Raw genomic sequence first — 27,901 nt, 5'->3', positions numbered from 1 at the left:
GGACAGCATGATTCAGTGAGGTGTCATATACTACTTAGGTTGTATATTGTATTGGTGAAAATATGGATGTGAGTTTCTGATTGACCAGAAAAGATACCTGAAAATGCAAACTAACGTAGAAATACTCTGCTAAACTTGGGAACTGAAGAACACAGTAGTGAATTTTACTAAGGAAAAAAGTTAAAAGTATTAGGAAAAAGCAGTTGTTTCATGAAAATGCTATACTTTTAAAACTGTTCTTGTAGAAATACATGTTTAAGAGCCACGTGAAGAAAGCTGACAATTTAAAAACAGTTTCAGAAATGTCAGTGTCTGTGTGATTGATCATGCCAAAATCCTAGGCATTCCCCTAAGAATGTAATCTTTAACTGCAGGTGACCTTTATTCCGGAGACATAAGTTTTTCCTTTTATCCAAACTGAATTCCCGTTCTCATTAATGTGCTGAATTCCTTAGATGTTTGGAAATCATCTGTATTAGTCAGGATTCTCCATAGCAACAACCAATAGAAAAATTTTTACATATATGTAAAGTTTTATGTGTACAAAAAACAAGATTCGTTTTGACAAATTGGCTCACGTGATTATGGAGGCTGAGAAGTCCCACATTCAGCTTTCTGCAGGCTAGAGACCCAGAAATCACTGGTGATTTAATTCCTTGAGTCTGAAGGACTGAGAAGCAGGGAATCCAATGGTTTAAATCTCAGTCTGAAAGCTGGAGAAGATAAGATGAGGTGTCCTATCTCATGCAGACAGAGAAGAAGCAAAACAGGGCTAAATTCTTCTGTTTTCCTCCTTTTGTTCTATTCAGAAACCCCAACAGATTGATGTTCACCCACAGTGGGAGGGCTGTCTACTGAGTTTGCAGATTCAAATGTTAATCTCATCTAGAAACACCCTCACACTGATGTATTCAGAAATCATGTTTAATAATGTTTAATCTGTGCATCCCAGTCACATTTAACCATAGTTTAACCAAAACTAACCATCACAGCTTCCCTGATTAATAACTTAGAAACAAATATTTTTTAAAAGTCTGCTGCGGTAATAGCCATGTTTAGTTTGAGAGAGGTGAGATACTGTAATTCTAATTTATAAAAAATCCATGACAGAAACAGAAAGCAAGGGAGCAGTCCATAGCGTTGGAGTTCTGACTTGGTATTCCCACACTCTATCCCCAAGTCACCACTTCTGTCATCTTCTTTTGCTCTTTCCTCTTTCTCAAAACACCCGCTGTCAGTTCAGCACTGAGCTCTCTCTTAACCCTTCACTTATTTTTTTTTTCAATTTGTTTATTTTTAATTGAAGGATAATAGCTTTACAGTCGGAGAAGGCAATGGCAAGCTGCCTAGAAAATCGCATGGACAGAGGAGCCTGGTGGGCTGCAGTCCATGGGGTCGCTACTAGTCGGACACAACTGAGCGACTTCACTTTCACTTTCAGACATTGGAGAAGGAAATGGCAACCCACTCCAGTGTTCTTGCCTGGAGATTCCCAGGGACAGCGGAGCCTGGTCGGCTGCCGTCTATGAGGTCACACAGAGTCGGACACGACTGAAGCAATTTAGCAGCAGCAGCAGCTTTACAATATTGTGTTGGTGTCTGCTATATATCAACATAAATCAGCCATAGGTATACATATGTCCCCTCTCTCTTGAACCTGCCTCCCACCCCATCTCACCTGTATAGGTTGTCACAGAGCATGGATTTCATCCCTTCACTTATTTCTGATCTGGACAAATATTATCACCTCGTAGCTAGTCTACCCCATTTTTAGTCTCTCTTTAATCCATGTTCATCACACCACTAATGAGTCATTTTAAACAATACTTCTTAGAAACACAGTTTGAAAGATTCTTTACTGAAATGTCTGTCTTAGTTTTTGATGTCTCCAGGGTTAAGGTTGAGTCATTCTCTGTGGCATAGTATTCAAGCGCCTTCACGAACTGTCTGTAGGCTCCATCACCAGCTTTTCCCTCTACTTTATAGTCAGCATCAGAGGTTATAGACTCTCAACCCCCCAGGCTGAAGCCAGCCCACATGTTTATTTAGTTTCAGCTTATCAGTTCAGTTCAGTTCAGTCGCTCAGTCGTGTCCGACTCTCTGCGACCCCATGAATCACAGCACGCCAGGCCTCCCTGTCCATCACCAACTCCTGGAGTTCACTCAAACTCATGTCCACAGAGTCGGTGATGCCATCCAGCCATCTCATTCTCCGTCGTCCCCTTCTCCTCCCGCCCCCAACCTTTCCCAGCATCAGGGTCTTTTCAAATGAGTCAACTCGTCGCATGAGGTGGCCAAAGTATTGCAGTTTCAGCTTTAGCATCAGTCCTTCCAATGAACATCCAGGATTGATCTCCTTTAGAATGGACTGGTTGGATCTCCTTGCAGTATAAGGGACTCTCAAGAGTCTTCTCCAACACCACAGTTCAAAAGCATCGATTCTTCGGCAATCAGCTTTCTTCACAGTCCAACTCTCACATCCATACATGACCACGGGAAAAACCATTGCCTTGACTAGACGGACCTTGGTTGGCAAAGTAATGTGTCTGCTTTTTAATATACTATCAAGGTTGGTCATAACTTTCCTTCCAAGGAGCAAGCATCTTTTAATTTCCTGGCTGCAGTCAGCATCTGCAGTGATTTTGGAGCCCAAAAAAATAAAGTCTGACACTATTTCCACTGTTTTTCCATCTATTTCCCGTGAAGTGATGGGACCAGATGCCATGCTTATATAATGCTTTTAAATTTTTAAAAATTAATTGGATTAACATTCTAAATTGTGGTGAACTTTTAAAATTAGGATGGAAATCTGGATTTCTGTCTTCGCTGGAAACATCAGAAGCGTTGGGTATGTCCATTTCTGCATAGCTGCAGTTGGTTGGGAATCATTGGTTGTTGCTCAGTCACCCAGTCGTGTCCAACTCTTTGCAAGCCCGTGTGGACTGCAGCATGCCAGGACTCCCTGTCCCTCACCATCTCCCGAAGTTTGCCCAAGTTCATGTCCATTGCATTGGTGATGCCATCCAGCCATCTCCTCTCACTCCCTCTTCTCCTTCAGCCCTCAATCTTTCACAGCATCAGGGACTTTTCCAGTGAGTCAGCTGTTTCAACCAGATGACCAGAATACTGCAGTTTCAGCTTCAGCATCAGTCCTTTATTTTCAGGGCTTATTTTCCTTAAGATTGACTGGTTTGATCTTCTTGCTGTCCAAGGGACTCTCGGGAGTCTTCTCCAGCACCACAGTTCAAAGGCATCAATTCTTCAGCACTCTGCTTTCTTTACAGTCCAGCTCTCACAACTGTATGTGACCACTGGGAAGACCATAGCCTTGACTGTACAGACCTTTGTCGGCATCATAGCTTCTGCTTTTCTTGACTAGACAAGCCTATTCCAGTTGACCACAACCTCCCATGTCCTTCAGACACTGAGGCAGTATCATTACTACTTACTAGGTTTGCTTTGCCTCTTTTGCCATTTATTTGAACCCTAGAAATGTTTGAGTTTGCAGCTATTTGATATACATTCCAGCCATACCAAACACTGTTCCATTCTTGGACTTTGCTGTGTACCACTGCCTTAACTCCATGCCTTTGCAGAGGTCAGGTTAAGGTCTAATGTTGTTATTATTGTTGTGTTTGCTGATACAGACACATGTGAAGCACCTTGACTACTCCAGGAAGTAATAATTACTCCTCTGCACTCCTGTGGGAGTCCTTATTCATAAGGAATTGTAGTAGAATGTATCACACTTTATTGTAGTTGGTTATTTAAACAGTGTTTTTCCATCTAGGTTATAAGTTTGTTAGAAAGAAAGGTTGTGGCTTGTCTTTATTTATTCAGCACTGTTAATGTAGCTGGAATCAAGCTTGCCGGGAGAAGTATCAATACTGCAGATGACACCACCCTTACGGCAGAAAGTGAAGAAGATCTAAAGAGCCTCTTGATGAAAGTAAAAGAGGAGAGTGAAAAAGTTGGCTTAAAGCTCAACATTCAAAAAACTAAAATCATGGCATCCAGTCCCATCATTTCATGGCAAATAGATGGAGAAAAGGTGGAAGCAGTGACTGACTTTATTTTTCTGGGCTCCAAAATCCCTGCAGATGGTGATTGCAGCCATGAAATTAAGAGATGCTTACTCCTTGGGAGGAAAGTTATGACCAACTTAGACAGCATATTGAAAAGCAGAGACATTACTTTGCCAACAAAGGTCCATCTAGTCAAGGCTATGGTTTTTCCAGTGGTCATGTATGGATGTGAGAGTTGGTCTATAAAGAAAGTTGATCCCCGAAGAATTGATGCTTTTGAACTGTGGTGTTGGAGAAGACTCTTGAGAGTCCCTTATACTGCAAGGAGATCCAACCAGTCCATCCTAAAGGAAATCAGTCCTGAATATTCATTGGAAGGACTGATGCTGAGGCCGAAACTCCAATATTTTGGCCACCTGTTATGAAGAGCTGACTCATTTGAAAAGACCCTGATGCTGGGAAAGATTGAAGGCAGGAGGAGAAGGGGATGACAGAGGATGAGATGGTTGGATGGCATCACCGACTCAATGAACATGGGTTTGGGTAGATTCCGGGAGTTGGTGATGAACAGGGAGGCCTGGTGTGCTGTGTTTCATGGGGTCCCAAAGAGTTGGACATGACTGAGCTACTGAACTGAATGTGTTCAGTAGACATTTGTCAAATAAATAACAAGAATTTGGTAAGCAAGAGGTTTTAGCTTAGTCTGGCTATTGATTCAGTGATGTATTCTATAATAATAAAAGAGTCTTTCTGGTATTTACTACATAACCTTACCTCAAGCTTCTCTTATTGTGGTAACCTGCATGTATTTTAGAGGAAAGATTAATCAGTCCAAGTTGACCTTGGATTTATTTTTAGATGCATGAAAACGTATCTCTCTCAGAAACAGTTGTCAAACCCAGTGACCCATACCAGGTGACTGCTCACCTTGGATCATTTCTAGAATGCATGGAAGCCAAGAAAGCATATTGATTTTTCGCTGATTGTTCTATAGCATCCTTGCAGATGAAATTTAGCTACTTCTTTTCCTATGTATACTGTACCCTGATTCATTTTTTCCTTGTGATGTGATGATGAGCCAGTCATATATTAGAGTGAGTGTAACACGGAATAGTTATTTGCTGGTATATGTTCTGGTGTTTAGAGAGAGATCTGTTTAATTTCAAGGGACTGTAGGGATCTCAGTAGCTCACATCTTGGTAAAACCACAAAGAAATGGTATATAATTGATGAAATATAGAGTCAACTGTTGATTTTTGCATGTTTATCTTTAGATTTTTGGTTCAGCCCTTACTGGAAGACAGCAAAGTAATGGTAGACAGTGTGCTAGGTTGGAAGGAGCATCTTCTTTACAAGAAAACTTCTGGATTTAGACTCAATTTATTAGCACACTGAAGTCATTTAGGCAAATTACTTAACCTCCTATTTCCACACCAAAAGAAGAGAATTCTAACAGATCTCAGGGTTGTTGTGAGAATCACATGTGAATTAAAGCACCCAGCACAGAGACCAGCAGGCCATAGACTCAAGAAACACAGGTTTCCTTTCTCTCATTTATCCAGAGCCAGTAGAAGAGAAGAGTATAAAAATACATGTAATACAGGAAGGATTCTTAATTATGACCAGTATTTATAACCTAGTTATTTCTCCTTCCTTGGCCTTTTTCCATTTCAGGTATTCTATCAATATTTCACCCACACCTCTAGGATCTGACTGGAATGCTTTCTAAAAGCAGTCCCATCTGAACTTGAGTCCTAAATCAGGAAGAGTTAGCAGTTTGTATTGTATTTAGAGAATAAGTATGTTTAGAGAATTGGGGCAGTGGGGTGGTGGTTTGAGAGAGTGCTCAGCATTCAGTGCTCAGCCAGCTCAAGAGATTCTTTTCGTCCCTCTGGTGGCATCCCATCCCAGTATCATTTATAACTGGGCTAGATACAGGCTTTGTAACAGGAGTTATTGAGTGCTTTCCCTGTGTCAGGTACTGCTCTAGCACTTCATGGGCATGAATTATCTAATACCCCTATGAGACAGCACTATTATTAGCTCAGTTTTATATATGAGGAGAGCACTAAGGCACAGAAAGATTAAGTGATGTGCCTGGGAACTTCCCAGCTACTAGTAGACCTGGGCTCTGAACCCAGCATCTGCTGTTGCCCTCCAGTAAAAGAAATGTTACTTTGATTAGCCTTCCTCTCCATACAGCCACAAATTGAAAAGTGGGGATGTGGGTATTTTCTGTTTCAGTTTTTGCCTGTGAAAATGAACTCATCTTCATTTATGGGTGAGGGAGAGAGTTGCATTAAAAGTGTGAACAAATAGCAACTACGATTGATCACATACACATATTTTTTAATGCAGAAAAGGAGAGTGCCAGAAACTAAAGTTTATCATATCATCTGGGGTAGTATAGTAGATTTTGAAAAACTGTGGACTTGAAAAAAATTCCAGAAGCCTTCCCATCATGTACATTTTCATATAGTCAATTAATAACCAACTGGTTTTGAGTTATTGCTTATCATACAAGTTTAGAAATTTAGACTGTTTCATCGTGAGAACAGCTGCCTCATTTTTTTTTTCTTTTTACTTCTTTGATTAATTGATGTTGAAAATACTCATTTCTTTGTAAGTGGCAATGGTGGTTAGTTGAACAGATATTTATTGAGTCAAACTGTGTGTCAAACCGCTCTGGAGAAATGGGATGAATCTCATTGCTTACAGCACTAAGGTTAATGTTATGATCCCCATTTCACAGATAAGAAAACTGAAATTCAAAGACATTAAGTTACATGGGCAGTAAGTAGAGAAGTTGAGATTTGAACCCAGGCAGAATGGCTTTAAGGCCTTTGCTGTGAGCAGACATGAAATTTCTTTTGGGCAGAGACCATATTTTTTTTCATCTTTGATGATTGAATGGCTAATTTGAAGATGTATTAAAGAGAACCTGCATCCAAAAAATGTACAGCCTTATTAAGAGCACAATATCTATAGGAGGTTAGCTAGGTAAAGTGAAAGAAAGTGAAAGTGAAGTCGCTCAGTGGTGTCTGACTCTTTGCAACCTCTTGGACTTGTAGCCCACGAGCTCCTCCGTCTGTGGGATTTTCCAGGCAAGAATACTGGAGTGGGTTGCCATTTCCTTCTCCAGGAGATCTTCCCGGCCCAGGGATTGAACCCAGGTCTCCCGCATTGTAGGCAGACGCTTTACCGTCTGAGCCACCAGGAAAGTCAGCTAGGTAAGATATGGAGAAGGAAATGGCAACCCACTGCAGTATTCTTGCGTGGAGAATCCCATTGACAGAGGAGCCTGGCGGTCTATAGTCCATGGGGTCGCAAGAGTCGGACACGACTTAGTGACTAAACCACCAGGTAAGATAAATACAAAACGTAGAAGATGAAAGATTGCTTTCAGCTGAGTAGGTCAGGAAGCCTTCTCTTTTTAAAAAAATAATTGTTATTTTTTTGGCTGTGTGTTGCTTTGTGTGGGCTTTCTCTAGTTGCAGTGAACAGGGGCTGCACTTCGTTGTGGTGCGTGGCCTTCTCATTGCAGTGGCTTTTCTTGTTGTAGAGCACAGGGTCTAGGCTTGCAGGCTTCAGTAGTTGTGGCTTGAGGGCTCAGTGGTTGTGGCACATGGGCTTTGTTGCTCCATGGCATGTGGAATCTTTCTGGACCAGGAATTGAACCCATGTCTTTGGCACTGGCAGACGGATTCTTACCCACTATGCCACCAGAGAAGTCTGAGGAAGGCCTTTATAAAGAAAGGTGCTTTTTTTTTTTTTTTTTTTAAGTTTGGGAATAGGAGGACATTTTTGGCAGAGAAAATAGCAAGCATATAAATCTGAGTTAATAGCCAAAGAAGAAAAGGTAGGCAGGTGGGTGGTACGTTTAGGGAATGAAGGGGTTTGGAGCATAGCACACGAAGGGAAAGGAATGGAACAGCAGGCTGATAAGGAGATTCGGACCAGAGTCTAGTTTCCAGGTATATTTCTCCAGCATCCTGAGCTTTAGTCACCATGTGGAACCCACAGTCTTTTAAGAGCACCCTGTGTGTGAAGATCCCTCTTTACCTTTGCTCATACTTTTTCAAAGCACAGTCTGCAGTGCCCTTTACTGTCGACTCATCTATAGTCTTTCCTGGGTACTCCAGTGAGAATTAATTGAGGCTGCTTTGGTGTCCCTCACGATGTGGTGTATGTTTTTATTTCACAGTTATTTTAGTTTGCCTTCTAACTGTTTACACGTTCTCTCCAGCTAAAGGTTAGCCTTCTATAAGGCAAGGTCAGATCTTCCATTTCTCATAATATCCATTCTCTCAGTCCTGTGGCCTAGTTGAATCTCTGCACATAGTTAATACTTGGACTGTTTTGGAATTAAAGGAATAATGGTATAGAAAATTGTGTTTAATTTCCCTAGTAAATACTAAATTAGTGTCTAAAAGTGAAAGAAGGAAGAATTTTATTAGATTATTCTTTACGGACATATTGACATTATACAGTATATGCATTGATGTTACATAGTAGGTATTAGCATAGACATTCCATGATACTTACAATGAGGAAGGTAAAGGTCAAAAGTAAAATGTGTGCTAATCCTACCTTTTGTTGCTCATTTAGTAAACGTTATAGTACATTGTGAACATGAGAGTGAACGTTGTTCAGGCGTGTCCAACTCTTTGTGACGCCATGGACTGTAGTCCATGGAATTCTCCAGGCCAGAATACTGGAGTGGGTAGCCTTTCCCTTCTCCAGGGAATCTTCCCAACCCAGGGATCAAACCCAGGTCTCCCACATTGCTAACAATAAATGTTAATCTTTTACTAAGATGATTGAGAATAGAATAATTGATTTTAGTGTTCACTAAAATATTTTTAAATGAATGTGTTTATGTGTATTTACTCTTAGATTTTTAAATTTTCTCTTTTATTAAAACACTGAGAATGTCCCAATTATTTATTGTAGATAAACATTTCAGTTGCAGATATTAAAAGCAGTAAGATACAGACATTGCCACATACTAATTGGGTGACTCTGGGGAAATTGCTTAAACTCTCTAAATGGCAGTTTCCCTATCTGTAAGGTGAAATAAAGATATCTTGGATTATGATTGTGAGAATTAAATGAAATAATGTAAATAAATAATTTACTTGGTACACAATAATTCTAAATAATTATAACACTTTTTATTATATTATTTACTTAGCATTTAATATGAGCTTGCTAGAGGTTATTGTATTTAGTTTTATGCCTAGCTTGATCATCTTATCCTAAAATTCTCTTATTCAGTTTTACTAAAATGAAGACGATATGTCTAAATATTATTGACTTTGTGTTATTAAATATAGGCTTCAGTTCAGTTCAGCTGCTATGTCGTGTCTGACTCTTTGCGACCCCAGGAATCACACACAGCACGCCAAGCCTCCCTGTCCATCACCAACTCCTAGAGTTCACTCAGACTCATGTCCATCGAGTCGGTGATGCCATCCAACCATCTCATTCTCTGTCGTCCCCTTCTCCTCCTGCCCCCAATCCCTCCCAGCATCAGAGTCTTTTCAAATGAGTCAACTCTTTGCATGAGGTGGCCAAAGTATTGGAGTTTCAGCTTTAGCATTAGTCCTTCCAATGAACACCCAGGACTGATCTCCTTTAGAATGGACTGGTTGGATCTCCTTGCAGTCCAAGGGACTCTCAAGAGTCTTCTCCAACACCACAGTTCAAAAGCATCAATTCTTCGGCTATCAGCTTTCTTCACAGTCCAACTCTCACATCCATACATGACCACTGGAAAAACCATAGCCTTGACTAGACAGACCTTTGTTGGCAAAGTAATGTCTCTACCTTTTAATATACTGTCTAGGTTGGTCATAACTTTCCTTCCAAGGAGTAAAGCGTCTTTTAATTTCATGGCTGCAATCAGCATCCGCAGTGATTTTAGAACCCAGAAAAATAAAGTCTGACACTGTTTCCACTGTTTCCCCATCTATTTCCCATGAAGTGATGGGACCAGATGCCATGATCTTTGTTTTCTTAATGTTGAGCTTCAAGCCAACCTTTTCACTCTCCTCTTTCACTTTCATCAAGAGGCTTTTGAGTTCCTCTTCACTTTCTGCCATAAGGGTGGTGTCATCTGCATATCTGAGGTTACTGATATTTCTCCCGGCAATCTTGATTCCAGCTTGTGCTTCTTCCAGCCCAGCGTTCCTCATGATGTACTCTGCATATAAGTTAAATAAGCAGGGTGACAATATACAACCTTGACGTACTCCTTTTCCTATTTGGAACCAGTCTGTTGTTCCATGTCCAGTTCTTACTGTTGCTTCCTGACCTGCATACGGGTTTCTCAAGAGGCAGGTCAGGTGGTCTGGTATTCCCATCTCTTTCGAATGTTCCACAGTTTATTGTGATCCACACAGTCAAAGGCTTTGGTATAGTCAATGAAGCAGAAATAGATGTTTTTCTGGAACTCTCTTGCCTTCTCCATGATCCAGTGGATGTTGGCAATTTGATCTCTGGTGCCTCTGCCTTATCTAAAACCAGCTTGAACATCTCGGAGAAAGCAATGGCAAGCCGCTCCAGTACTCTTGCCTAGAAAATCCCATGGATGGAGGAGCCTGATAGGCTGCAGTCCATGGGGTCGCTAAGGGTCGGACACGACTGAGCAACTTCACTTTCAGTTTTCACTTTCACACATTGGAGAAGGAAATGGCAACCCACTCCAGTGTTCTTACCTGGAGAATCACAGGGACCGGGGAGCCTGGTGGGCTTCCGTCTATGGGGTCACACAGAGTCGGACACGACTTAAGTGACTTAACAGCAGCAGCAGCTTGAACATCGCGAAGTTCACGGTTCACATATTGCTGAAGCCTGGCTTGGAGAATTTTGAGCATGACTTTACTAGCGTGTGAGATGAGTGCAATTGTGCAGTAGTTTGAGCATTCTTTGGCATTGCCTTTCTTTGGGATTGGAATGAAGACTGACCTTTTCCAGTCCTGTGGCCACTGCTAAGTTTTCCAATTTTGCTGGCTTATTGAGTGCAGCACTTTCACAGCATCATCTTTCAGGATTTGTAATAGCTCAACTGGAATTCCATCACCTCCACTATCTTTGTAGTGATGCTTTCTAAGGCCCACTTGACTTCACATTCCAAGATGTCTGGCTCTAGGTGAGTGATCATGCCATCGTGAATATCTTGGTCGTGAAGATCTTTTTTGTACAGTTCTTCTGTGTATTCTTGCCACCTCTTCTTCATATCTTCAGCTTCTGTTAGGTCCTTACCATTTTGGTCCTTTATCGAGCCCATCTTTGCATGAAATGTTCACTTAGTATCTCTAAGTTTCTTGAAGAGATCTCTTGTTTTTCCTGTTCAGTTGTTTTCTTCTATTACTTTGCATTGATCACTGAGGAAGGCTTTCTTATCTCTCCTTGCTATTCTTTGGAACTCTGCATTCAGATGCTTATATCTTTCCTTTTCTCCTTTGCGTTTCGCGTCTCTTCTTTTCACAGCTATTTGTAAGGCCTCCTCAGACAGCCATTTTGCTTTTTTGCATTTCTTTTCCATGGGGATGGTCTTGGTCCCTGTCTCCTGTACAATGTCACGAACCTCCATCCAGAGTTCATCAGGCACTCTATCTATCAGATCTAGTCCCTTAAATCTATTTCTCCCTTCCACTGTATAATCATAAGGGATTTGATTTAGGTCATAGCTGAATGGTCTAGTGTTTTTCCCTACTTTCTTCCATTTAAGTCTGAATTTGGCTATAAGGAGTTCATGATCTGAGCCACAGTCAGCTCCTGGTCTTCTTTTTGCTAACTATAGAGCTTCTCCATCTTTGGCTGCAAAGAATATAATCAGTCTGATTTCGGTGTTGACCATGGTGATGTCCATGTGTAGAGTCTTCTCTTGTGTTTGAAAGAGGGTGTTTGCTATGACCAATGCGTTCTCTTGGCAAAACTCTATTAACCTTTGCCCTGCTTCATTCCGTGTTCCAAGGCCAAATTTGCCTGTTATTCCAGGTGTTTCTTGACTTCCTACTTTTGCATTCCAGTCCCCTATAATGAAAAGGACATCTTTTTTGGGTGTTAGTTCTAAAAGGTCTTGTAGGTCTTCATAGAACCGTTCAGTTTCGGTTTCTTCAGCATTACTGGTTGGGGCATAGGTTTGGATTACTGTAATATTGAATGGTTTGCCTTGGAAACGAACAGAGATCATTCTGTCTTTTTTAAGATTGCATCCAAGTACTGCATTTCGGACTCTTTTGTTGACCATGATGCTACTCCATTTCTTCTAAGGGATTCCTGCCCACAGTAGTAGATATAATGGTCATCTGAGTTAAATTCACCCATTCCAGTCCATTTTAGTTCACTGATTCCTAGAATGTATATGTTCACTCTTGTCATCTCCTGTTTGACCACTTCCAATTTGCCTTGATTCACGGACCTGACATTCCAGGTTCCTATGCAGTGTTGCTCTTTACAGCAACGGACCTTGGTTCTATCACCAGTCACATCCACAACTGGGTATTGGTTTTGCTTTGTCTCCATCCCATCATTCTTCCTGGATTTATTTCTCCACTGATCTCCAGTAGCATACTGGGCACCTACCGACCTGGGGAATTCCTTATTCAATATCCTATCATTTTGTCTTTTGATACTGTTCATGGGGTTCTGAAGGCAAGTATACTGAAGTGGTTTGCCATTCCCTTCTCCCGTGGACCACATTCTGTCAGACCTCTCCACCATGACCCACCCGTCTTCGGTGGCCCCACACTGCATGGCTTAGTTTCATTGAGCTTATGAAGGTTATTTAAGATCATGATAGATACATAATGAACATGAGTAGACTATTTATACAATGAAAATAGAAAATAGTAAACAAAATGAAAAGATGTTCATATTAATAATTATAATTAAAGATTAGATTAAAACAAAAAGTATAGTTTTTTTTACCTGCCACATTCATTTTTTAAAAATATAATTGTATAAATCAGAGTCATAGGGACACAGGTATACTAATGTTAATCTTGGCGATATAGATACATATAGTTCATTTGGAGGACAATTTGGAAATGCATACTAGGAGCCATATTGATATTTATATTGTTCGACATAGCATTTCTACTCCTGGAAATATATCCAAAGAAACGAATCTCTGAGACAAAAGTGTGCTTAAAATGTTTGTGGTAATACTATCTATAAAAGTAAAAAGAAAACAGGAAACAGTTTAAAGAATAAGATAAATGATAAAAGAATTGTTATGCAGTTAAAAATGTATACTGTAGCAATATAGGAGAATGTGTAAGTAATAATGTTGAGTGAAGAATGTAGAACAAATTGTGAATTTATCATTGCTATAACTATGTAAAAATATTGTGTAAAAAAGAATAATTTTGCAGGGGAATGCAAATGAACTGTTAACGAAGTTGAATTATATGTGATTCTTTTTCCCTTTTTAAAATTTTCACAGAGTTAATTCTTGAAATATTTGTGAAATTAAATGAATAGTGGTATAGAAATTGTTTTTTTTGTGCCCAAAACTACTAACAGAATGAATAGGTTAGTTTGACTATTCTTTGTAGACATATTGTAAAGTTGTTTCACTGTTAACTTTTAAAAAGTTACACTTATTATAAGTAGAAGAAAATCTTCATATCTTTGTACCTGAGGATAATCTTCATATCTCTGACAGCTCAGAAAAAGGTTATCATTAAAATTACTGTGACATGAAATATAAGTCTAATGTGAGACATATACATGTATATAAAATAAAGAGGACTTTGAAAGAAAGAGAAGCCACATCTTCAAGGATAGGACTATTTGTTTTTAATATGACTTCTCTTTATTTTAGAATTGATAGATGTCACATGCACCCTGCTACTTCTAAATCCAGACTTTACCACTGCGTGGAACGTAAGGTACGTCATTCTCATCAGTGATAAAATGAAATTGTTGAAATTTCTGAAGACATATAAGACCGTGAATTGTTAGCTTTTTGAAAAGTGAAATATAAATCATGTATTCCTGGCATCTTACACTTATTTCTTCTTTATAATATCTCCGTGACAATTCTAATACACACTTTGCTCCTTTTTGCATGTTTATGTCTATTCTCCCTCAATATAAATCTTCATGTTGAATTCCAGTATACCATTTGATACATGCTTTTAACTTCCTTTTTTTTAGTGGGGGTAGAGGGAATCAGTATAATTGTTTGGATTATAAATTGTTGATTAGTGTATTTGAGAAGCACAGCAGTGCAATGGAATGTGTAAAGGTAAGCTTTAAAGGTTCCAAACTGTTAGCTTAGTCACATTGTGCCCTCTGTGGGCAGATCATTTGACATCTCTCCACTCAGCATTTTGGAGAGGGACCACATTTTATGAGTGTCTTAGGTTCTTTAATTCTGATTGTTATAGCTTTAAACACAGAATACAGTATAGAAATATTAAAAATCAGACCAGCTTTATTTTTTAAAATTTTAAACTGTGTTTAAACAGTTAAACAGTGTGTATGGTTTTTAAAAATTGGTGGTTCTTTAGACTAACACAAGTTTGCTTACAGGAAAGCAAGGTACAAATTATAGATAAATAAAAATAAAGTCCTGTTGAACATTGTGAATTCATTTAAAATTTTCTTGTAGGAAAGAGCCGTAGATTATAGCTCTTCTTTATCTTTAAAGATTACTTAAAGAAGGCTTTAATTTTCTGTGAATTTTAATTCCAAGTTAGTGTTTTATAATACCTACTGAATTTTATATTTGTAGCTGGTTTTATTAAATTTAGGTAACCTCTTGTTTTTTTTTTAATTTTCTTTTGACTAATTAGTAATCAGATATTTAAAGAGTAATCAAGGATGGAACGTGTTCCGTTCCGTTCCGTCGCTCATTCGTGTCCGAGTCTTTGCGACCCCATGGACTGTAGCCTACCAGGCTTCTCCGTCCATGGCATTCTCCAGGCAAGAATACTGGAGTGGGTTACCATTTCCTTCTCCCGGGGATCTTCCCGACCCAGGGATCGAACCTGGGTCTCCCACATTGGAGGCAGATGCTTTAACCTCTGAGCCACCAGGGAAGCCCCGAACGTGTTAGAAGGTTTTAAAAATTTACAAATTTTAGAATTCTCATTTTCTTTTCTGGGAAACTCCAAGTAGTTAGGGAGTAGACTAAATGTTTATGAGTGGCTACTCTATTCCAGGGCCCATGTTACAACTTTATATGTTATCTCATTTAATCCACACAGTACTTGACAACATTTGTTCATCAAATATATATTGATTAACTATTATATGCTAGGTCCTAGACACAGATGATACATTTAATGTGAGAGAATGAAGAGGGTCAATCTTGACTCTGGTTTTTGGCCTGAGCAACTGAAAGGTTGAAGTTGCTATTTACTGGAATGGAGATGTTTGGGAGAAGAGCAGAGGGGTATGTGCTGGTTGGGAGTCAAGAGTTCAGTTTGGGACACGTGAGGTTTCTGTACAAGTAGCTGTGTGTGACTGTAAATTTCAGGTGAGAGTTATAGGCCAGATATAATTTGGTAATCACTGGAAAATGTATCATAGTTAAAGCCTTGAGATTGTTTGAGATACCAGTAATGGGTATAGATATTCGAAAAGAACCAGTCCAAAGACTAAACACTAGGACACTACAGGTTTCTGGAGTAGCACATTTCAGTGTAGTAGCCTCTAGCTACATCTGGCTATTGAGCCTTTGAGATATGACTAGTCTCCATTGAGAAGTGCTGTAAGTGTAAACTACACATCAGATTTTGAAGACTAAGTAACCCCCCAAAGTAAAATATCTTTCTTATTAATAATTTTATATTGATTACATGTTGAAATTATATTTTAAATGTATTGATAAAATAAAATTTTACTTTATACTTGTTTTTAATGTAGCTGTTAGAAAAATTTAAATCACATATATGGCTCACATGTATGACTTACATTATATTTCTGTTGGACAGCCCTGTTCTAGAGTTTGCGAGATGAGGAAGAATCAACAAAGGAGACTTTTAGGAAGGTACTATAAACTTAAAACTGAGAGTTTTCTTAAGGGTAGAGATGATGTCTTCTTTTTTTTTTTTTTAAATTTCCTAGCATCTAATACTCCAGTGCCTGGTATATAACAGATAATCAGTTTGCAGACTTGGCACTGAAAATAATTAAATTCAGTGAAAAAGAATGATTGTAATAGAGAAGTGGAAGTATCATTTTGGGCTCCAAAATCACTGTGGATGCTGATTGCAGCCATGAAATTAAAAGACACTTACTCCTTGGAAGGAAAGTTATGACCAACCTAGATAGCATATTAAAAAGCAGAGACATTACTTTGCCAACAAAGGTCCATCTAGTCACGGCTATGGTTTTTCCAGTGGTCAAGTATGGATGGGAGAGTTGGACTGTGAAGAAAGCTGATCGCTGAAGAATTGATGCTTTTGAACCGTGGTGCTGGAGAAGACTCTTGAGAGCCCCTTGGACTGCAAGGAGATCCAACCAGTCCATTGTAACGGAGACCAATCCTGGGTGTTCATTGGTAGGACTGATGCTAAAGCTGAAACTCCAATACTTTGGCCACCTCATGCGATGAGTTGACTCACTGGAAAAGACTCTGATGCTGGGAGGGATTGGGGGCAGGAGGAGAAGGGGACAACAGAGAATGAGATGGCTGGATGGCATCACCGACTCGATGGACATGAGTTTGAGTGAACTCCGGGAGTTAGTGACGGACAGGGAGGCCTGGCGTGCTGTGATTCATGGGGTCGCAAAGAGTCGGACACAACTGAGTGACTGAACTGAACTGAACTGAAAAGATTGTATATCACATCAGTAGTTGTAGTCTTAGGGAAAAAATACAGGCAAGAATAAGTTTTTGAGCTGATCTGTAATTACAGTATATGATGCATATAGTTTAAAAATCTGGCTGGTGCTGGAAAAAAATGACTAGCACCTTTTTTTTTTTTTCGCTTTGATTATGCTTTGAAATTGGTGAATTAATTGAGGAAAGAGGTTGACTTCATAATAATGTCCTATTTTTCCTTCAGTCTATGAACATAGAGTAAGCAAAACATCCTTGAGCAGAAGAGCTGGTGTCCAAGCTCCAATGATTCAGTCGTTCCTCAGCCTATTTAAATTGGTAGCTTTGTGCAGATTTGATGTTTTATTCAGACACTTGGAACTTGGAGATCTTGAGCAGGTTACTGAATCTCCCCCAGCTTCAGTTTCCTTATCTGTAAAACTGAGGTAACTTTGGGCTGCATCATATGAAATCATGCTTTTTGTAGGTCAGAAATGATTAAGTCCAAATGTCCAGATCCTGGTTTCTAACACTATTCTCTAATAAAATGAACTGGGCTTCTTAGAGGACTGACTGATTCTAGGACCAGGACAGGAAATGTACCAGATGAATCTGAAACATCTCAAGAGAGCCAGAAAATAAGGCAGTGCTTTCGCTGGCCAAAGCCAAAATAATTTGAGCAATAAAAATATAATAATGGATTATTACAAAGTATAAAATCAATATCCATAAGTCCATGCTGATATAAGTAAATGCTTGAGTAAACAGAGACAATATACAACTCTTCAGTACTGAAGAAGTCCAAATAATTTATCTAGATAACTTCCCTCAAGGAAATGGAGATATCTCCCTACTCCTTAAAATGTAACCTTTTCCAAAAAAGTAGAGTGGAAAAATCTAGCATATACTACCTAAGCCAGATATTCAAGATCAACATCAACAGTGACAAGTCATGCTGATATTACATACCCCTGATACAATATGATGAAGATAGCACTTTACCTCTGTTTTAGGTCCCCTCAAAACCCATAACCATAGTCTAACCCTGAAAAAAATATGTAAAATACATGATCAGTATTCTTCAAAATTGTCAAAGCCATCAAAAACAAGGTGTATTTAAGCGACCAAGAGGAGCCTACAGAGATATAACAACCAAATATAATGTGATATCCTAATGGGACCCTGGAATAAAAAAAAGGACATTTGGTAAAAATGAAGCAACTCTGATTAAAGTATGGACTTCCAATACTAATCTTTAAGTAATGGTCCATCAGTTGTGACAGTTGTACCATAATATAAAATGTTAATAATAGAAACTGGGTACAGGACATACAGAAATTCTCTTCATCATTCTTAAAAACCTCTCTCTAAATTTAAAGCAATTCTAAACAAAAGGTTTATTTTTTAGAAAAACTGAAGTTGGCAATTTCATATTATTCATCATAATACGAGATTTTTGTGAGAATTAAAGTAGAAAATATATGTAAATCACTTAAAACTGTGCCTGATTCAGGAGAAGTGTTCAATAAGTGGTGGTTTTTATGAGGATGACTTTTATTATTATCATCATTGTTATTTCACACAATAACTTAAGACAGAGTGAAAAAAAGGTGACATGTTTAGTCGATATTTACTGTATACCAAGTACTGGGCTAACCAGTGGAGATTTAGCCATGGACATAATACATATGGCCCCTGGTTTCCTACAAATTTTGATTAGAGTGACAGCAGAGAGAACCCCTAATAGTTTGAGAAGGGAGAGAAAATATAAAAACTTTATAAAATAAGATAAACTTTGCAAAATATGCTAATAACAAGTTGTAAACTTTAAGGTGTAAGTACATGAAATAACTAACTTCTTAGGATATTTAATTTTTCAGTTACACACCTTTATCATGTTAACTGTGGAAAATTCTGAAAGAGATGGGAATACCAGACCACCTGACCTGCCTCTTGAGAAACCTGTATGCAGGTCAGGAAGCAACAGTCAGAACTGTCCATGGAACAACAGACTGGTTCCAAATAGGAAAAGGAGTACGTCAAGGCTGTATATTGTCACCTTGCTTATTTAACTTATATGCAGAGTACATCATGAGGAACGCTGGGCTGGAAGAAGCACAGGCTGGAATCAAGATTGCTGGGAGAAGTGTCAATAATCTCAGATATGCAGATGACACTACCCTTATGACAGAAAGTGAAGAGGAACTCAAAAGCCTCTTGATGAAAGTGAAAGAGGAGAGTGAAAAGGTTGGCTTGAAGCTCAACATTCAGAAAACTAAGATCATGGCATCTGGTCCCATCACTTCATGGGAAATAGATGGAAAAACAGTGGAAACAGTGTCAGACTTTATTTTTTGGGCTCCAAAATCACTGCAGATGCTGATTGCAGCCAGGAAATTAAAAGACGCTTACTCCTTGGAAGGAAAGTTATGATCAACCTTGATAATATATTAAAAAGCAGAGACATTACTTTGCCAACAAAGGTCCATCTAGTCAAGGCAATGGTTTTTCCCGTGGTCATGTATGGATGTGAGAGTTGGACTGTGAAGAAAGCTGATAGCCGAAGAATTGATGCTTTTGACCTGTTGGAGAAGACTCTTGAGAGTCCCTTGTACCGCAGGGAGATCCAACCAGCCCATTCTAAAGGAGATCAATCCTGGGTGTTCATTGGAAGGACTGATGCTAAGGCTGAAACTGCAATACTTTGGCCACCTCATGCGACGAGTTGACTCACTGGAAAAGACTCTGATGCTGGGAAAGGTTGGGGGCGGGAGGAGAAGGGGACGACGGAGAATGAGATGGTTGGATGGCATCACCGACTCTGTGGACATGAGTTTGAGTGTACTCCGGGAGTTGGTGATGGACAGGGAGGCCTGGCGTGCTGTGATTCATGGGGTCGCGGAGAGTCGGACACGACTGAGTGACTGAACTGAACTGAACTGATCATGTTAACATGAAATATTTTAATTTATAAACTCTTCATTTTCATGTTTACATATCTCATTAGACAGTTTAATTCAAGCTTCTCACATGGCTTATTAACATCAGTGACTTTGTCATCACGAGAACAATTTTTGTGAGTTATCTAGCACAGTTTTCTGGACTTCCCTGGTGGCTCAGATGGTAAAGAATCCACCTGCAATGTAGGAGACCTGGGTTTGATCCCTGGGTTGGGAAGATCCCCTGGAGGAGGGCCCGGCAACACACTCCTCCAGTACTCTTGCCTGGAGAATCCCCACAGACAGAAGAGCCTGGGGGGCTACTGTCCATGGGGTCGCAAAGAGTTGGACACGACTGAGCGACTAAGCACAACACAGCACAGTTTTCCAGAGCATATTGTGTTTATTTACATTTAAGTTGTTCCAGATACAGCACTTTACAAATTCACATGTGACTGGAAATTTTATCTCAAGCCATATTCCTACTTGAATACATTAAAGTAGGTGTTTTTTGTTGGATCTCTAGGTTAACTTAAATCAATTACAATATTTCTTTTTAATGTGATCTTTTAAAAATGTTTTTATAACAGTGCAGCACCTACAATGTTCAGTCCTTCTCCTAGGAATATTTCTTAAATTGATGGTAAAATTTTGCTTCCTTTTTTAATGATTCTACCAGGCAGTCTTTTTAAGCATCCATCTATACCATTGATTGAGGTTGTTTCAGACTAAGATATCTTTACAAGTATAACTTTGTTGTTCAAAATAAAGAGATGGAGAGATGGCCCTTACCTAAGAAACTATAAAAATTCAGTTGTAGGGTAACTTCCTCTTTTTTGAAGAAAATTTTATTTCCTCTTATGTATAGATATATATGGGCTTCCCTGGTGGTAACTCAGATGTAAAGAATCTGTCTGCAATACAGGAGACCCAGGTTCAATCCCTTGGTTGGGAAGACCCTCTGGAGAAGGGAATGGCTACCCACTGCAGTATTCTTGCCTGGAGAATTCCATGGAGTCGCAGAGTCAGACATGATTGAGTGACTAACACAAACACACGTAGACATATATGGGAATATAGGTAGGCAGTTGTGCGTAAGGAGAGGTTTAAATTTAGAAAATGGAAATTTGACTTAATATAGTAAATTGTCTACAGTAATGACTTAGCAGCAGCAGCAGCAGTGGTTTTTAAACTCTAGTGTGCCCTGGAGCATTGCTTTGCCCCACTGGACTTTTTGATTCAGTGTGCCTGGGGTGAGGCTTAAGTTCCAAATGATGATGATACTGCAGTTAGGGACATTATTTTGAGAAACAGTGCACCAAAAAATATTGAAGAGTTTAAGTTACATAGAGTAGTATTTTGCCTTTGAGCAAAACATTACAAATTTCAAAAGAAAAAGGATCTATCTAGAACTATAAAAGTAACTGGCTGTTGCGATAAATATTCCTTTGATGACATAGATTTCCTGTACATTGAAAGAAAAATAGTCAATAAATCATAAATCTTTTTTTAAAGTAGCCATAAATCTTGGTATCACTTCAAACTATTTTAAGCAAATGACCTAATTTAATTATAAAACAATAGGTAAACTGAAAGATCAGAGTGTAATCAGTGATATCAGAGCTTATTATCAAAAACTTACCTGAGAAATTCAATCTAAACTTATATTAACCTGAGAAATAGGTGAAGCTCTCTTGCATGACATACTTTATAATTGCACTGAAGCTTTGAACAGTTTTAAAATAACAAAAAGTTCATATTCCTTTTACTTTCCTTTTTATTTCAAAAAGGAATGGTCTAGTGTGTCAGGAGCCATTCAAGCATTTCTCCTGGTAATGTCTTTTGGAAACTCATCCTAAGTGGTAGTACAAATGAATTTATAAGCACAGAGGTTTTTGTTTCAGAATGCCTTTAGAATAGTAAAAACTTGAAAGCAACCTGAACTGTCTAATTATAGGGGAAAGGGTTGTTAAATTATTGGATAGCTACTGAACAAAAGCTATGTGACCATTTAAAATGTTTAAAGATTATAAAGAACTGTGGAAATAATTCTCAGTATATAAGAGCAGAATATAAAATTACATGTTAAAATATAGATGCATATGAGGAAAGGTAGAAGGGAAAAATTCAAAAATAAACTAAGTTTGTTAGGATGGCTATTGAATGAATGATTTTTTTTCCCTTACATCTCAATCCAGTGTGTTTGTTGTTTTATGTGTGGTTTTTGGTAATGAACTAGACCATGTCAAGTCCTACTTAGGAAACTAGAATAATTCTTGATTAGTATTGAATCTGCCCTATATATACTGATGTCAGGCCTTATAAATTTTGGAAATGATACAAGCCAGAAAACTCCTTTGCCCTCTACCAAATACACAACTAAAGTTCCACTGCTGATTTAAGAACTTCCATTTCTGTTTTTTAGTTTATTTCAAGATTATGAGAATACATTCTTGATTACTGTGTGTAACATTTAAGAGAGTTTTATTTTTTTAATTCTTGGAAATTTGCTTCACAGTGAGGTTATATTAATAGTCATGCAGTTTGTTTGTGTAGAAAGATAGAGTAATAGTTCTTTTTATTTTTCTTTTACAGAAAAGAGCTGATCCTCTCAGGTACTTTAAATCCAATTAAGGACTTACATCTGGGAAAACTGGCCTTAACTAAGTTTCCGAAGAGTCCAGAAACATGGATTCACAGGTGTGGTTAATTTACATCACAGAATTCTTAGGGCTTAGAATGGCTGGAGGAAAAAAAACACAGAATATGAATCAGGTCATATACTGATTACTGAATTCTGAAGTCAAATTATATCTACATTCAAGCCTAGATGCCATCACTTTTTCTACTTGGGTGATATCTAGGGAGCTTCCCTGGTGGCTCAGATGGTAAAGCATCCGCCTGCAATGCGGGAGACCCAGGTTCGATCCCTGGGTTGGGAAGATCTCCTGGAGAAGGAAATGGCAACCCACTCCAGTACTCTTGCCTGGAGAATCCCACGGACGGAGGAGCCTGGTAGGCTACAGTCCATGAGTCACAAAGAGTCAGACACGACTGAGTGACTTCACTTTCAGAGATTATTTAATCTCTTCAAGCTTTGGTTTTATCATTTATAAAATGAGAGTAATAATTACATCTATCTCAGAGTTAGTGGTTGAGTTTTACTTGAGGTAATGCATGTAAACACAAGCACAGTGCTTGCATATGTTAAATACTCAGTAAATTTTATGTTATTACTAACTATCTGAAGCAGTTATGGAAATTGCACTTAGATATTCAACTATAATGAGCAACTTGAGTTTTAATTAAACTTGGATTTAATTCAGTCAGGTGTGTTTCTGGTAAAAACGGTGGTGGTGGTTGTTATGTTTATTAAAATTAACCAAATAAAGGCAACTGAGGTGAATGGGGTGTAGACTGAATTAAAGTTGCTAAGACCATAAATGCAAAGAATATTTTTAGGTTAAAAGCTGAGGCAGATAATCAAAGTGCATGTAAGAACTCTTTTCAAAATCCTGGCTATCTGGAAGCATTTTACTCTTGGATCCCATATAACATCTTTGACTAAAATGAGATGGTCTGGGCTTACTGGTTGGGGTCAATGGGGAGATTCCCTGAAGAAATCTGTTCTGAGTTTATTAAACCACTTTTAACTTTTCTTAAATCCTGAGCATTTATAGGATCTTCAGTTTAAGGTATCTTAACATTAACCTTGCCTTTGGCTAGATTGCAGAGCAGCTGCTTCCAAATGATACAATTGATTGTACTTTCTCCCTGTTAGAAATTGGGATAGCAGACTACAGAGAGGTGTATGATTATGTGTATGGAGACTTGGAAAGGGGTGATGGTAGAGGAAGGGAGTTATTATTAACATAGATGCATCCATTGATTTATTGACTTGTCTAATATTTTATAAAGCAAGGTTTGGTTGTTAAAAATAACATTTGAAAATGACAAAAATGAATTTTGTTACTCAATTTCCTGTATCCTGGCTTGAAAATTTTTAATCTATAAAGAATGCTTTCTTATGAGAAAATATTTGTAAAAACTAAAGACAGTAAGTGGCTAGAGGCACTTTTGAGTGCTTTTCATTTAAATGTATGCTAATAAAAATCTTAAATAGATAAGGGGAAAATTATAGATGAAGACATTTTAAAACCTCCCTGATGGTTTCACTAATTATATTGATTTTTTCCTCCCAGATTCTATGCTATAATATAGAAATTTTGCTTCATAAAATCTTAATGCAGCTTCTTCTTTGCAAACACACAAAGGGTGAGGCATGCACATATAATTAAAAATGAACTGTGCTTCTTTTGAGTATTTACCAGCCATTAATTAATAATCACCCCTTCCCATACACACAGTACCACCAATCAGACACACACACACAAGCATTCCTGTTGCCTTTCCATTTCCTGGCCAAATGAAGTTGTCATTTCCAAATTGATGACATTCTCTTTTTGACAGATGTTAACATTTTTTAGAACGCTCTTTCTATAATCTTTGTCCTTTATCCTCACCACCGCCCTCCCCCACCCGCCTACATCCCTGGTGCTAAAATTATTATCATTAAAAACAGCTCTCCCCCACACAAAAAAAAACTCTTGAATACTAGGCATTACTTTGCATTGTCTATGAACAGAAATTAAATTGAGAACAAAGAGAACCCTGGTTGTTTTCCTCTCTGGTTTATTTTCTTTACTCATTTCTTGCCCACATGTTACCTTAACAGGCGATGGGTGCTACAACAGCTAATTCAGGAAACCTCCTTGCCTTCCTTTATGACCAAAGGAAACTTGGGAATAATTCCTGCAGAAAGAACACAGCAACTAATACGAGAAGAGATGGAGGTCTGTGGTGAAGCAGCAGGGAGATACCCAAGCAACTATAATGCCTGGTCTCATCGCATCTGGGTTTTACAGCACCTGGCTAAGCTAGACACCAAGGTAGGGTGTTATTTTGTGTCCCTAGGCACACTTCTGTCTGCCATTAAATCATCTGGTAGTATGCAGTAGTTCCTTCTCAGAGGAGCTTTTAAAGAGAGAAGTAGAGGAACTAATGGCCCAGTAGCCCAGAGAGGATTGCAACAACCGATACCTCCAGGGAAACTGGCAATTTAAAAAAAGTTTGCATTCCTCACCCACGCAGCTTTGGCACTCTTTAAGGCTAGTGTACTGGTAGAACAAAGAAGATTTAAGCAGTAAGGAAGACTGAGTATAACTCGTTCTGCCCTGAAACAGGAAGAGATTATTAAACTTTATACAATTGAAATTGTTCTTTCTTGGTAGCCTTTTGTTATGTGACTTAATGTGCTAGATCAGCTGGCTGCCTTTTCAGGGTCTCTTCTGGGGAGGGAGCAGAAGATCTCACTCAGGTGTTCCCACCCTTGGCCAAGTCTGTAAATTACCTGACAATTCTTACATCCTACCCCACATCTACTGAATTGAAATGAGGATAGGATTTAAAGATCAGTATTTTTCACAGGCTCAGGGGGTTATCTGGATGCAGAACCAGGTTGGGAACTGTCACTGCCTAATCCTTTTAGTTTAGAAATGAGGAGATGGAAGTTTCCAGAGAATTTTAATGGCTTGAACTTAGCCACAGTTGTATCATTTATTATTCATCAGAATGAGAGCCAGTATCCTTGTACTCCTTCTTACATACCACAGCTTCTCTATTTTTTCTTCACTTCTTATGGTATCAGTGCTTTAGAATCTAGAGTACTCTTCCAAAAGCTTCCCAGGCTTAAGACAGTTTAAAGGGGTCAGAATGTCTCACATGGTGCTTTCAGATTAATGGGGATGCATTCTCCATTTTTGCTTCCCACCCCTTCTTGTATCTCCTTTCAGGTCCCCTCTCCTCTCTCTGTGTGCTAGCCAGAGACTCCTCCAGAATAAATAGGAGAGCTTTCACTTCTGAGGGATTTTAAGCCAACAGTTCTGAAAGAGAAGGCATTCTTTGCAGCTGACATGGCTTTGCATTTCAGGAGGGGTGGCCACCTAATGGAATGGAAAGACAAACAACAGAATCACATTAACCCGGTTCAGATTCTGGCCGTTAGCTCTTTGTGTAAAGTAAGGCTTTAATGTTTTCATCTAGGGGCTCTGCTGCCTGCCTCAGTGGATTATTGTGAAAATTACGTGTGTTAATGTATATAAGGGCTTCCCTGGTGGCTCAGAGGTTAAAAGCTTCTGCCTCCAATGTGGGAGACCCGGGTTCGATCCCTGGTCGGGAAGATCCCCTGGAGAAGGAAACGGTAACCCACTCCAGTATTCTTGCCTGGAGAATCCCATGGATGGAGAAGCCTGGTAGGCTACAGTCCACGGGGTCGCATAGAGTCGGACACGACTGAGCGACGGAACGGAACGGAATGTACATAAAGTACTGGGCACCTAGTAGAGGCTCACAGAATTTTAGTTCCTTTCTCTGCTCCCCATAGATAAAAAACTTAGGTGAAACTTGACTGCCAGCTTGCTAGGTCAACTCAGTGCAATTTGTTCATGAAAAAAGTAGTGAAACTTTATCGTTACTAGACACTGTCCTGTATATTGGATATGGCATAAAGACAAAAGGCTTACTATCAACAAATTGAAAAATCTAGTTGAAACAGATACTGACAGTTACAAAGCAGGGTGACACTTGCAGAAACTGAGGGAATTTCCAGACACAGCAGGAGCACAGAAATGTCTCCTCATCCTGACTGGGCTCATTGACAATAGCTGCCAGAGGGAGCGATGCTACATTCTCAGGGGCCTGAAGCAGTGAATACAAGTTACCTGGTGGGTATAGGGGATATGGAGTGCTTTAAAGTCAGTCATCTCAGCTACACAACTTGGTGTCCTGTGGGAAGTAGGGAGAGGGAAGGGTAAGGTTGTGGATAAAGGAAGGCAGAGTCCAGGTGAGCTGAGAGCTCTTTGGAAACTTTCTTGCCTTGACGTGGACCTTTTAAAGTAACAGTCCGTAAATCAGAAACACAGGGCCAGGGTGAAATTCTTGGTTCCTTGAGACCATCTGTTGTTAAAGATGACGGCTCACATGTCATGTATGAACTCATCTGCCCTGGTCCACTGCTAGGCTTACATGTTGTCAGCCTGCCCTCCTCTGCCCTTGGGGGTCTTGGCATTTTTCCTATCATCACTGCCACTGTGTCTCACTCTCAGTGAAGGGTGCTGAATTTACAAAATCCACTTTCTTTTCTTATAAGCTATTGGGCCCAGCTAGGAGATCATGATGATGGGGAAAGACCCTGATGTGGGGAAAGATTGAAGGCAGGAGGAGAAGGAACGACAGAGGATGATAGTTGGATGGCATCACTGTCTCAATGAACATGAGTTTGAGTAAGCTCCGGGAGATGGTGAAGGACAGGGAAACCTGGTGTGCTGCGGTCCATGGGGTCACAGAGAGTCAGACACGACTGAGCAATTGAATAACAGGGAGATCATGTCCTACAGTACTTTGTTAGAGGAAGTAATCACAAAAGTATTAGTTGTCTAGAGCAACTTAAAAATACATATAAAATGGGTGGCATTTTTTTACTTAGAAAATTGAAAATGATTTTTTAAAGTGCTCATATTTAGCTTGGTAAGGGTATAAAGTGAAAGTGAAAGTCTCTCAGTTGTGTCTGACTCTTTGCGACCCCATGGACTCTACAGTCCATGTAATTCTCTAGGCCAGAATACTGGAATGGGTAGCCTTTTCCTTCTCCAGTAGATCTCCCCAACCCAGGGATCGAACCCAGGTCTCCTACATTGCAGGCAGATTTTTTACAGCTGAACCACAAAGGAAGGGTTTAAAGACAAGCATTATAGAAACTGACAAAAATCTTACCTAAGGGCAACATGGCAGCATTTACCAGACTTTAAAATGTGTTTTTTCTCTAATGTAGCAATTCTGCTTCTAGGCATTCATCCTAAAGAAGAAATGGGAGATGCAGTATGATATAGTGATTAAAGGCTCCACTTAGTGGTCATACAAGCATGATATGAATGCTAACTCTACCAGCAATTTGCTCTGTGGCCTTAAAAAGGGTTCTTAACCTCTCTAACCTCAGTTTTCTCATCCATAAATTGGGGATGATAACAATTTCTACCTCCTCAGGTGATGTAAATTAAGTGGGAGAATCCACATAGAGTGGCTGTCCCTAGTGCTTA

At 39.2% G+C, this 27,901-nt stretch overlaps 1 protein-coding gene across 4 annotated transcripts in view; it reads left to right on the top strand.

The window, feature by feature from the left end:
* PTAR1 (protein prenyltransferase alpha subunit repeat containing 1) overlaps window positions 1-27,901 on the top strand; it is a 63,534-nt gene that overhangs the window by 10,661 nt on the left and 24,972 nt on the right. For 2 of the 4 annotated variants that reach the window (XM_055428366.2, XM_055428365.2), the window contains exons 3-5: window positions 13,861-13,927; window positions 22,344-22,448; window positions 24,484-24,697. In XM_055428366.2, the coding sequence (XP_055284341.1) occupies window positions 13,861-13,927; window positions 22,344-22,448; window positions 24,484-24,697 (386 nt within the window). Of the gene's footprint in view, window positions 1-13,860; window positions 13,928-15,979; window positions 16,036-22,343; window positions 22,449-24,483; window positions 24,698-27,901 lie in introns of all 4 variants that reach the window. The other 2 variants (XM_055428368.2, XM_055428367.2) reach the window with 2 other exon arrangements.

Source organism: Moschus berezovskii, chromosome 7 (assembly GCF_049115385.1).
Source record: "Moschus berezovskii isolate FMDL1 chromosome 7, NW_MosBer_1.0, whole genome shotgun sequence".
Taxonomy (NCBI): domain Eukaryota; kingdom Metazoa; phylum Chordata; class Mammalia; order Artiodactyla; family Moschidae; genus Moschus; species Moschus berezovskii.
This window is presented reverse-complemented; position numbering and strand designations above follow the sequence as displayed.